The sequence below is a fragment of the Akebia trifoliata genome, chromosome 14 (assembly GCF_017979445.1).
Source record: "Akebia trifoliata isolate Shusen 1 chromosome 14, ASM1797944v1, whole genome shotgun sequence".
Lineage (NCBI taxonomy): Eukaryota > Viridiplantae > Streptophyta > Magnoliopsida > Ranunculales > Lardizabalaceae > Akebia > Akebia trifoliata.
The window spans coordinates 9,557,300-9,570,275 of NC_141388.1; the positions used below are offsets into that span (position 1 = coordinate 9,557,300).

A 12,976-nucleotide genomic window follows, 5' to 3' on the forward strand; every position below is an offset into this window, starting at 1 on the left:
TATCCAAGTCTCTCTCTCATATACACTTAAGTGATATAAGAATATCTATATAAGAACTAGACAATTTTCTTATTCCTATCCGATGTGGGACTAAAGAGTTTCTCTTATAAACTCAATAATCTTATAAACCACATACAACAAACCATGGCTAATAGGGGTTCTTTGGAGCTGATTTGTCATTCACCCATAATGAATTTTTGACAACTTAAAACATGAAACTATTCTCTTCAATGAGATGAATAAGTTTCCAAGTGGTCCAACTACAAAAAAGTAATGGGACCCACTTGAATCGTAGCTCAAATATCCCTACTTGATCACAAAAATCTGGATAGAAATGCAGATTTTTCCAACAGAAGCCCCCCTCAGGTTCCGATTGGCTTCGTCTTTCATTTCCCCTTCTTCGGGGAGAACAAGAAACTTTCCTCCAATCGGGTCTGAAGTAGCATAAACTGCTCCACTTTGATTTGTCTGGTTATCCAAAGACATGTTTTGATCCAATTCACCCGGTCCAAACAGATTCACGAAGAGGTCGGCCTCGTTGTAATCTTCTTTTTGTAACGTAACAGATATGGGAACTCCAATTAGAGAATCTTTGGAGCATGGTAACAAAAAATGATTTTTTTTTTCTTTTCTCGTTTTTTCATTGGAAAAAAATAAAAATTAAACACTTTCTTATTTTTTTAATGTAGGATTTGATACATAATAGATTTTGATGACACATAAATGATAAGAATATGGGATTTGAAGATAATAACTTGATTTTATGAATTTTCATTTGATATAATAGATTTTTTTAATGTGGCGTTTGGAGACCCTAAAGAGAGTCAAATTTCTTTTTTTTTTTTTCCAATGCATGGGTTAGAAGTTTTGAAATGGACTAATTTTTGATAAGGATTTAGAGATCATTCTCACTAAAAATCAATCCATTTTGAAACTTCTAACCCTATCAAAAGTGATTTACAAAAATTGGACAGTTCATGATTCTTCAACTTGTAAATTATGGTTAGAAGTTTCGGAACGAATTGAATTTTGATGAGAATGATCTCTTTGAAACTTCTAACCTATGTTTTGAAAAATATTTATCACAAAGTTTGACCCTTTATAGGGTATCAGAACACTCCACTATACATATATGGGAGTGTTTGAAGGCCCTAAAGATAGCCAAACATTGTGTCAATTATTCTTTCAATATATGAGATTAAAAGTTTTCAAATGTGTTAATTTTTGGTGAAGATGATCTTTGGAATGTGCTGATTTTGAGATCATCCTCACCAAAAACCAGCATATTCTGAAACTTCTGACTTCATCAAAAGTGGTTTTATAAAAAGTGGACAATCCACAATTCTTCAACTTGTAAATTAGAATTGGAAGTTTCAGAATGAGTTGATTTTTGATGAGGATGATCTCTTCACCGTAGAGATTATCATTAATATATATATATATCTCCTTTATTTTATCATTTTCCCTAAACGTGTATATATATAGGATCAGGATCAGTGTACACACATATCTACAATGTGTTTTGTCCTATGTGGGTTAAACTTTTTGGATTGAGCTGATTTTTGATGAGGATGATTTCCTCGTCATAGAGATCATCCTCACAAAAAATCAGCTTAAGCTGAAACTTTTAATCACATGGGACAAAACATGTTGTAGATATATGAATAGACATATCTGTACTCGGAACCGGACCATACATATATACTTTTCTTTATCATTTTTTCCCAAACTTTCTGACTATGCATTGTAGTCAACGTCAAGAATCTCTCATCTCATTACAACCAAAATGCGTTTTAATTTGAGAACGGTAATAGACTCTGTAAAAGTAGTTTCTCCTTAATTTTCTGGTTTGTTCCTTTACAAATGCTGTGATTTCAATCATATTTTGGATTTCTCTTTGGTAGTTCATGCTGCAAATTTTTTCTTCTTGATTTATGTTTATTTTAGATTATAAATCAACCCTTATTGTTCTGTAATGTGGTGTTGTGGATCTTTTATAATTTTCTCCTTTTTCTAGGTATCTGAAGATCCGAGCTTTGTAATCAATTATTATGTCTTGTTTTTAGTTCACAAGCACCATATATGGATTTTGTTGGAGTATTGATTATCTTGAAGTTCTACAACACAGATCTTTGAGCGAGACCATTTTGCTTGCCACATTGTGTTATTTTGAAGCTTTGATCTCCATTTTCTCCCCTTTTTGTTCATTTCTGTTTGTTCTTGTTAGAGTCAAATTTGATGATGAATTTGTTGACCTTTTATGGTTGATGTTATGATGGATCTGATTAATCTGAAATTTTGAGTTTTCATAGATTTACAAAAGCTTCTTCCTCGATGATTAGTGGGTGAGCTCTTCATTTAATTCGTAGAGCTCAAAGTTGTCTTGTATATTGTTTCGATCTTTTGATTTCATTAGTTCCATAGATTATTATTGTTGGAAAAAATCTGCAGTTTTTTCCAGATTTTTGTGACCGAGTGAGTTTATTTGAGCTATGATTTAAGTGGGTCTCACAATTTATTTGAGGTGGGACTACTTGGAAACTTATTTTTCTCATTGAAGAGAATAATTTCGTGTATTTAGTTGTCAAAAATCCATTTTGGGTGAATGAGAAATTGGCTCCAAACAACTCCTACTAGCCATGGTTTGTTGTATGTGGATTGTAGAACTCTCGAGTTTATTAGTGAAACTCTTTAGTCCCACATTGGATAGGAATAAGAAAATTTTCTTAAGGACATTGTGTTCAGCACAAGCCTCGGTCAAACTTTATTTTGTTCAATTCTCGGGTATCTACCGGATAAGAATTATTGATTTAATTGAGAAACTTGATCATTTACTTCAAATAATGAATAAGAAGAGATTAGTATTTCGAATGCCATTGAAAGAATCAGGAATCTATAAATTTATAATTCTTTTCTTATTTCTTGATCTTAAGGCTCTTCTTCTCATCTTGACGGTGCTTCCACATAAATTTTTCTTTCAAGTTTTACTTAACAAAAAAAGAAAAATAAAAAAAATTGTTTCTTTCAAGTTTTAACATCTTGAAAGCAAGTAACCAATATTAGCTTTCACCATAGTAACCACGTTAGGAAAGATGGTTCGAGTTCTTAGCTTTTATAAAGAAGTAGCTTTCACTAATTCTTTAATCACCTGCACAACAAGATCATTTTTCAGTTGGTATATAGTCTCACACATTAAGACATCAAGAGGAGGGGGGGACAAAAGGAATGTTATATGAGACATGATCATCACGCCTTATGAAAAATATTGGTTTTGCATCAGCAGGGCGGATAATTTTTTTCCTTGATTTATACATTTCCTAGAGAAATACATAAAACTGAAAGAGAATTTTAGTGACAAATAATAAATGATCGAGAATCACCTATATTGGTTAAGATTCACCTGACTTAGCCGAGCCAATTTAATAGTATTTAGATATTAGATGTTTCAGAGATTGCGGCAAGGTGGCTTCAATGACTTAGTTTCAATTGTAACTGTTTGCATAATATTTCAGCAATCACCTATTTAGCAAAAATTTTCTCCTCGGTTTACACAGTTCCGAGAACAAGACATTTCATCTGTTGACATAATTCAAATTTTATTTTTGCCTTCTTTTTCTCTCTACTTTGTTCTCTCTGATTTTTGTTGTTAACGAAGACAATAGCTTTTCTCTCTCTCATTTTTGTTTGAAAACAGGGTTATTACTTTCCCTTCATGTGTTGTTGGGTTGTAAATTTTTGCAAAATAGTGGAACATTCCATCCTTCATCACTGATTTTTGGTTCAAATTAGATCTTGCAGTCAACAAAGAGTAGCCCAAATAAAAAAGAAGCAGAATTCAGCAGGTATCCTTGCCTCTCTCTCGTCTTGTAATTGTTCTTTTTTTTTTTGTGTGCATGTTCCTGGATGAGCATAAGGTGGACAATATTTATGATTAGATTTGAAATGGAATTCTTTATTTGTTGGTTGTAAATTTTACTGTTGTTAAAGAGCAGGTTATTAAAATATATCTGATACTTCAAATGGAAGGAAAAACTTATGATTGAATTAAATTGTAACTCATTAAGGTAAATCATAAAGAATTAGAGCGATCTTGGTTTTATGATTCGTGTTATTTAGACTAATTATCTCATCAAGGGATTGAAACCCTAATTAAATTAGTGTATATTGTATATTTTTATGTGTAAGGAGATGTTTGGAGTCTGGCCAAACATGATGGTTATGGATCTCTCAAGTTCATGGAGTGGTCCCATGGTGTATATATATTATTTGCAAATGATGGAGTGTTGATCGATGAAACTTGAGACTGAGTAAATTCAAAGCTAGATCTATGGAGAAATGCCTTAGAAACCTAGATTTTTAAGGTAAGTAGAATAGAGACAATGTATGAAGGGCAACTTTATTTAGGATACCTCAAAATATGAAACTTTAATAATTAGGATCAACAAGTAAGAAATACCCCAAAAAGAACACTTCCATGTTAGATGGGAAAAAATGGAGTTAATGAACTCCTACTTCCCTGAGCTCATCATGAAGTGAATAGAATATCTGCAAATTTCTAGTTAATCTTTGTTTAGTTGTTCCATTGTCATTGAATGCAGTGGAGGTTTAAAACACCTAAAAATGCATCAATTTACTCATCACATGTCTCTTGACTGGACTTGGTAGGTTGCTGTTCCTATATTAGAGAATACTTTCACATCTATCCTGGACTTGGCTAGAATTGTACTACCTTTCCTAAAGTGGTAAAGTGGTTCATTGGAGGCAATGGTTCTAAAGGTCCCAGGGTTCTCAATTGTCTCGTACGTTCTCCATGGACTACAATTGATATTATTGGCCAGGTAAGGCACCCCCTACACAGCTAGTAGGCTCCTTGAATTGTTCAATTGGAAACCTAAGCAATAGAATACAAGCCTAATAAAGTGAGTAGAATTGTTCAACTGGATGCATGTATATACATTGTTGCTATAGTAATCACAATAAAAGCCTAGATGAATGACTATATATATTGTTGTTTCTCATCATGATGAAACGAGATACCATATAAAACACCACTAGGAGCAAACAATATTTGTATAATAAGTAGGTTATTAGATTCAAAGAAACAGATTCCCTGGTGGTGCTGTTGCATTAGTTGCAGTGGCAGCAACGGTGGTAGTGTTGGACTTTATGATAATGATGCATAAGTTAGATGATACGCCGGTGGTATTGGTGGTGCTGCTGCATTAGTTGCAGCAGTAATAGTGGTGGTGGTGCCCGACTTTATGGTGGAAAAAATGACATGGATGGTGGCCCATTGGCTGTTGACATTCACATGTGGTGTATTATGTGTAGTCACCTAAGCAAGTTCTTTGCCTACCTGGGATCCTTGGCTTCTAAAACAAGTTGTAGGCAGATTTTAGTACAAAATCAATCATCTAGAATCTGGGCATTTAAATATGGCCAAGCAAACTTCTAGATCTAGGGATAGTCATTTTGATTTGGATTCTCCTCTAGAATGACACTCATTCTCTATGATGTATTACTATGTAATCTCTTTTGCTTAAATTACACAATGTTTTTTTTTTTTTATAACAAAAATTGTTCTAAATAGAATCCTAAAAACCTAAAAATGCCCCCCCAAAAATCGATCATACTCTCATGGCAAAAAAGTAATGTTAATTGGAATATTTTCATCCTTAACATTACCAAGAGTGTCCACTTCATCCCATCACTCTAGCAAGTTTATTTGCCTCTTCTTATATTTATAGCCAGGGGTGTCAAAATAATAACATAACCCCTTGTTTTGTCACTTTCATCTCATCACTTCAAATTCGTTGTTGAGGTGCTGTGATCATCTCAAATGGCTTTTTGGTGTGTGTTTGACCATTGGTAACCAATCCCGACATTGATTGATCTATATGACGAAGTTAGAACAATTTTTCTTCTTGTCGTTTTACAAGTCCCATGACTTCTTGGAGTGTAGACGACTTGACCATTAGCACTTCTTGATCGATTTCTTCATGTAAGTCTTGAATAAAGGTTCACATCAATGCGCGATCTGACTATCCTTCAACCTGTCTAACTTTTCAAATTCCTCTTGGTAACCCAAGATAGTCGACATCCCTTGCTTCATCTTGGCCAACAAATCCAACAAATCGTCCAAAATTTCAAAATCCATGGGACCAAAATGATTTAGCATAGCTGATGTCATATTCTCCACATAGAATGCAGATAAGTGCGACTATACCATTGATACCATGTCAAAGCTTCTCCTTCCATTTGGAAAGAAGCCAACAATGTTTGTTCGTGTAAGCAAAAAGTTGATCCTCTTTGCATGTGAAGTTGAGATCGGTTTGCACCAATCAAATTTTGGAAAGTCGATTTTAGCGTATCTTGTTTGAACTTGACTCTCAAACTGATATTCTTGTGCTTGATTCAGACCACAACCTTCAATCAACACAACACAATTATCTACACTTGATTCCCCATCAACAAATTTAATTGTATGATCAGGTGGATGGTGTGCAGGAAATAGTTGGATCGACAGACGCTCTATGAGCTGTTGGTGACTGCTCTTGATCATTCTCTAAAGTCTGTTGCATGTTTGCAAGAATGGATTGTATGTTCTCCTTCAAGATGAGCCACAAGTTCCCCCATTAATTCAAGTTTTGATGGTTTCTTTGCCTTTTTCCTCGCTGGCATACACATACAAATTTGCTCTTATATCAATTATTAGGAACCTAGTTCTTAACGTGCTCACTCAAACGAAAGAAAGGATGATCTTGAATGTTCAACACACCAAGGATTAATTAAAAATAAATATTCTCTTATTTATTTTGGGTCATGTTTAAGGGTCAACTATGCGACCAATGAGTTTTGTCCCACATGGGTTTGGAATTTTGGAATGGGCTAATTTTTGGTGAGGATATCACCCTCACAAAAAATCAGTCCATTTTGAAACTTCAAACCCTATCAAAAGGGGTTTACAAAAAATGGACAGTCTACGATTCTTCAACTTGTAAACTTGGGGTTATAAGTTTCAGAATGAGCTGATTTTTGGTGGCGATGATCTTCTCACCATAGAGATCATCCTCACAAAAAATCAGCCCATTCCGAAACTTCTAACCCCGGTAGGACAAAACATGTTGGCAAAATAATTGGTCTTGAACAATTTTATTACTAATAATGAAATAACATCTTTATATAAATAAAGAGTCCTAGTGCTAACAACTTACAAATTCCACTCACTAAAATACATACCAATTATTAATTCCATTCTTATTAAAATACCTACCAAATCAATAATTAACCATAAGAGTATAATCCTAATTGGAATAAAAAATTATAAATAGAGTCCTAACATTTGTCAGTCATTGTTGACGTCCACTTCAAAACTCTCTGTCAAGATGAATCTCTCCTTCAACCATGTTGCTTTCATGTCTGCTTCGTTTGAGAAATTAAGGAGCACTTGCCTGAAATTACTCAATGTTTAAGTACCTCATCAACCATTGTTGATTCCTACTAATCTTCCATTAGTTTTTCATATTAATCTAATTATTGCACTCTCCTAACTTAGTGGTATATGAGAGTTAAAAACACTTAACAAGTCCATCTCAAATGCATGCTGAGTATGAAAAACACTTGATGATCTTGGGCTATAAATACTCCATATATGACACTCTTCACCTTCACTACTCACACCACAAACAACTCCACACCCAAGTAACAGAAAAAAATGGCCAAGTCACTAGCCCTTCTAGTCACCCTTGTAATAGTCTTCCTTACTTCGGTTCGAGCTTCGGACCCTGAACTAATCAACGACTTTGCTGTCCCTGATGGTGTTGATGAGAGCAAGATTGATGGAACTTTCTTCACTCACACTGGTCTCCGAGGTGGTGCACCGGCTTCAAGCAATGGCATTGGCCGTAAAACAGTTTCTGTAAAAGACTTCCCGGCTCTTAATGGTATGGGTGTGTCACTTGAACTACTTGAATTCCCAGCTGGTACCGTGAACTCGCCCCACACACACCCAAGAGGAGCCGAGATCTTGTTCATGGTTGATGGTTCCTTGACTGTTGAAACAATGGATAGTAATGGCAAGAGGTACAAGAATGTCTTACAAAAGGGTGATGTGTTTGTGTTCCCCAAGGGCTTGCCTCACTACCAGACTAACTTGGACAAGACCAAGGCTGTGGCTGTCTCAGCATTTGCTAGCTCAAATGCAGGCACTGTTGCTATGTCGAAGAACGTTGCCGGGGCTAAAACCCCTGATGAAATCCTCACCAATGCCTTCAAGATATCGGCTGATACTCTTCATGAACTGATGAAATCTACCCAGAACTAAGAAGGAATGTGGGTTTAATGGTGCTTGTAGTAGTAGTGAATGAATAAATAAATAAATAGAGGCAATCCTTAAAATGGCTTCCTCTCTTTGTGATAAATAACAAAATTGTGAAACGGGTTTACCTTGCTTTGGGCATTTTAATGAAGATTATATAGCATGTTTTGCGTTCAGCAACACATCCTTACTTTTAATTTATTTGTTTATTTTTCATTTGCCTCCTTATGTTGGCAATATGTTATGAAAACTCTAATAATGAATATGTACAAATCATATACCTCTAAAAGCAAATCCAACCCATGTCTCTAAATTTATCTCTTCCAAATTGGCATTGTCTTCTCTAAATTTAGAGCAGATGCTCACCTCCGAATCGATTTGACTCTAATAGGTCCCCCTTCTCACTTTTCATCCTTTGAAACACTATTCATTCACTTGAAAAAATTGTATAGAAGGATAAAAATGATATTTAAAACATGTTTAATGAAAAGAGAAAATAAAAAGTGCCATTTATGGAAAAATGGTTATTTAAAAACATGAATAGTGATTTAGAGAGTCCCTCTAAAATTTGTCCAAGTCTCCATATTTGGAGACTTGAACAGTGATTTAGACGGGGTTTCTCTAAAATAGCATAGACCAGTTGGAGTTGCTCTAAGAGATCAAGGAGTAATTTGATTCCTCTTTTCTTTTGGCATACATACCACACAACACTCTTTCAAGCGTACTAATCTATGAAAGCTTAATTACAACTTGGTGGATCTAAACAACAACAACAACAACAATAAATGGGAGAAAAAAAAGGAGTCTGATTGGTGATGTCTAACCATTGGATCAAACATTTTTTTTCATGGGTTTCATCAATCGGCCCATGGGTGGGTCTCCCTGCCATAGTGAAAAGTGTTGATCAACCAAGGAGCATGCCAGACATTCATGTGAACACCCTTTATATAAAGCATTAAATACAGGTCATTAGACATTTAGACTTGTAGGTGAACCCCAATCCCATGGACTTGTAGGCAAACGCTAGGTTGTACAGACGATTGAGCCCAAGCTAGCCAAATCCATATGTATCTCAACCCTTAACATATTGTGTCTAATCACTTAGTTTAGGCAAGCCATGTTTAGCCATCTCTAGAGCACGGTATCACGACATGTCCCAATTTAGGTTTAATTTGTTCTCCATTCAACAACTCTAGAGGTAATTGTGAATACGAGTAATACATGCATTCTTACAATACAAACTCCAAATATTCTTTTGGGGGTGAAGCCAGGATTTTGTGTATGTGGGGCCAACTAAGACTCAAAATTTTTATAAAATTTTGTGGCCAATGGCGATAGATTTTCGTTTCCACCGCTATCATCCATTGCAATAGCGTATAAATTTTAATAATTTTTAAAAGTTATTGTGGGTGCTAGTGCGGCCCTCATTGCCCCCACTATAAATGGGTCCATGTTCTTTTGAGTGTGCGGGCCAGGTGCCTTACAAAAGTACTTACATTGCTCTCCAGAATTGGCACAGAGGTGTGTTTGGAAGTGATCGTTAATTGGATTTGGAGTGGGAGTGGGAGTGGGAGTGGGAGTTGTTGGAATTCATTCTAACTCCTTAAACGAATTCCAATGTTTGGTTTCCAATAGAAATTTAGTCGATGAATTGTTTGCATTTGACTAAGATTTGATGTGACTCCTCTATTACTTGAAAAATATTATCATAGTCAATAAAATTCAACTGAGTCGGTTGGATTTTATATATTTTGACAAAATAATAAATTTTTGATAATTTAAATACTATTATCTTAAAGAAATATGATTTTGTGATGAAACATATTCTAATCTAAGGCTTAAAATGGGTTGGGTTCGGCCCAGATCTCAGTATATTCACATCTAGATAAATTTTTTTACTCGGATTCAAATCTGTATTTGAATAAACTCTTATTAGTTAAAACCATATCCGAACCATATTGATTATACTATATTTGGATTCGTTTCCGACCCAACTAACTTACTTGATACAGGCAGGATAATTTTGACTTAGATTTGGGGCTGGGTCTGATCTGATCCATTAATAGCCCTTAAGATTAAACCAAGGCTGTGTTTGGATTGAAATAGAGAGAAGAGAAGGGAAGAGAAAATAAATGAGTTTCTCTCCATTTCTCTTGTTTGGATTGATAAGTGAGGAGAGAAAAAAATATGAGTTTTCTTTCTCTCTAAAAGTGAAGAGAAACCCTTTTAAAATATTTTATAATTCCAATTCTGCCCCTAAATATCTTTTTAAAGTATTTTAAAATTTTAAAGTTGTCCCAAGTTCTCTCTTGTCAATCCAAACATGGTGAAGAGAAATTGAATTTTTCTTCTCTTCTCTTTCCTTCTCTTCCCTTCTCTTAATGAGTTTCTCTACTCTCCATTTCTCTCAATCCAAACATAGCCTACAAGATATAGGGCCATGCTTTTTATTAAAAAAAAAACGTCTTCATCAACCAAGGTTGATTCCTACTAATCTTCCATTAGTTTTTCAAATAAATATAATTGTTGCATTTTCTCTTCACTTGGTGCTATAAGAGAGTTCAAAACACTTAACAAATCCATCTCAAATGCATGCTGAGTATGAAAAACACTTGATAATCTTGGGCTATGAATACCCCATATATGACACTCTTCACCTTCACTACTCACACCACAAACAACCCCACACCCAAGTAACAGTAAAAATGGCCAAGTCACTAGCCCTTCTAGCCACCCTTGCACTAGTCTTCCTTACATGGCCAAGGTACTAGCCCTTCTAGCCACCCTTGCTCTAGTCTTCCTTCGGTTCGAGCTTCAGACCCCGAACTTATCTCCGACTTTGCTGTCCTTGATGGTGTTGATGAGAGCAAGATTGATGGAACTTTCTTCACTCACACTGGTCTCCGAGGTGGTGCACCCGCTTCAAAAAATGGCATTGGCCGTAAAACAGTTTCTGTAAAAGACTTCCTGATTCTTAATGGTATGGGTGTGTCGCTTGAACTACTTGAATTCCCAGTTGATACCATGAACATGCCCCACACACACCTAAGAGGAGCCGAGATCTTGTTCATGGTAGATGGTTTCTTGACTGTCATTGTTATCTACTTAGTACTGATTTCTTATGGATAGAGAGAGAAGAAGTTTGAAAAATTCTAATTTTAAAATTGAATGTAACAGAAGAAATATTACCTAAAAAATGGCTGAGGTGTACACAAAGCACTGTCCTAAAACGAAATTCGCCCCTGCTACGGTACCACAGTCAGTAGGATTCAACAACCTATGTATCCAAAATGATACTCTAAATTGGAACGTAACTTCGAACTCGACGATGTTATGTGCTCTCACAACGAATAATAAATTACTGATAGTCGAAAATATGTAAATATAAAATCAAAGATCAAGTGATTTAAATCGACTAAACATTGGATATAAATAAAGAGAAAGTGACTGTTTAAAATAGTAACAAACCTATTTTGAATGTGCTGGTTCTGAACAAACACATTGTACTGGTCCAAAACAGAATTTAAACGTCTAGAAAAAGTGGGCCTTGAAAATTATAACAAAAACGGGCTTTTGCGTGCACCCACGTGAGGTGTAAATATGAGATTTTGCACCCTCCTATGCGCACGTACTACGCGCATACGCATTAAGGTTTTCAGATCGGTGGATCCAAATTCTAATTAGAACTATGAGTTTTCCTCTTGGGCCCCTGTGAGGTCGCCCACTTCTTCTATTTACTTTAAAACTATTAAAAACACAACTATTTAAGAATTGCAAATTAATTCTTCTCCTAATTGATGCGGGACTATCAACTAAATTTAAAGTAATAAAATAAAAAGCATAAAGCATAAAGTATAAAGCAAACATGGGATAGAATTACCCTATGGTTAATAGATAGATTTACCATATGGTTAAAACTAAATGAATATTAAAGGGTTTTCAAATTCAACCCTCTAAATTCCAACAGTTGAAACAACGGATAGTAATGGGAACGTGAACAAGAATGTTTTACAAAAAGGTGATGTGTTTGTGTTCCCCAAGGGCTTGCCTCACTACCAGACTAACTTGGACAAGACCAAGGCTGTGGCTGTCTCAGCATTTGCTAGCTCAAATGCAGGCACTGTTGCTGTGTCCCCAAAGAACCTTGTCGGGGCTAAAATCCCTGATGAAATCCTCACCAAGGCCTTCAAGATATTGGCTAATACTCTTAATGAACTGATGAAATCTACCCAGAACTAAAGGAATGAGGGGTTAATGGTGCTTGTAGTAGTGAATGATGAAGAAATAAATAAATAAATGGACGCATTTTAATGAAAATCATATAGCACGTACGTTTGGCATATTTCAAAACTCTCCAGAAATAATCGTCCTGTTAACTATTTACAAAATATTCGGGGATTCTTCTTTGACTTTTAATTTGTTTGTTTATTTTTCATTTGTCTCCTTAAATTGGCATATTTTATGAAACCTCTAATAACGAGTTAGTGCTAATCCTACACTCTTAAGAGATTAAGGAGTTTTCCTTTGGCATACCACACAACACTCTTTCAAGCGTACTAAATCTATTCTTGTCTGCAGGTGGACTCCTTTTCTCTACTTGTTTTGAAGTACTCTACCTTGGTTCTTTGACATTCTTTGTATGTGACTCGATTTTTTCCA

The 12,976-nt window shown here is 35.2% G+C and overlaps 2 protein-coding genes across 8 annotated transcripts; both read left to right on the forward strand.

The window, feature by feature from the left end:
• The first annotated feature begins 1,706 nt into the window (after nucleotides 1–1,706).
• LOC147386104 (germin-like protein 9-3) lies at nucleotides 1,707–8,493 on the forward strand. Of its 7 annotated transcripts, none has more exons than XM_086423676.1 (3): nucleotides 1,707–1,807; nucleotides 3,799–3,842; nucleotides 4,666–8,493. In XM_086423676.1, exon 3 carries the CDS (start codon nucleotides 7,715–7,717, stop codon nucleotides 8,321–8,323), a length of 609 nt encoding a protein of 202 aa, XP_086279802.1. In that variant the 5' UTR covers nucleotides 1,707–1,807; nucleotides 3,799–3,842; nucleotides 4,666–7,714; the 3' UTR covers nucleotides 8,324–8,493. The 7 variants fall into 7 exon arrangements, with proteins under 7 accessions (XP_086279802.1, XP_086279801.1, XP_086279807.1 ...); XM_086423675.1 differs by having other exon boundaries at nucleotides 1,710–1,807; nucleotides 3,790–3,842; XM_086423681.1 differs by having other exon boundaries at nucleotides 1,741–1,807; nucleotides 3,790–3,842; nucleotides 6,508–8,493.
• A 1,266-nt stretch (nucleotides 8,494–9,759) lies between these two features.
• Nucleotides 9,760–12,556, forward strand: LOC147386105 (germin-like protein 9-3). Its single transcript, XM_086423281.1, has 3 exons — nucleotides 9,760–9,838; nucleotides 11,082–11,297; nucleotides 12,285–12,556. The coding sequence occupies exons 1-3, from the start codon at nucleotides 9,760–9,762 to the stop codon at nucleotides 12,554–12,556; spliced, it is 567 nt and encodes a 188-aa protein (XP_086279407.1).
• The last annotated feature ends 420 nt before the right edge of the window (nucleotides 12,557–12,976 follow it).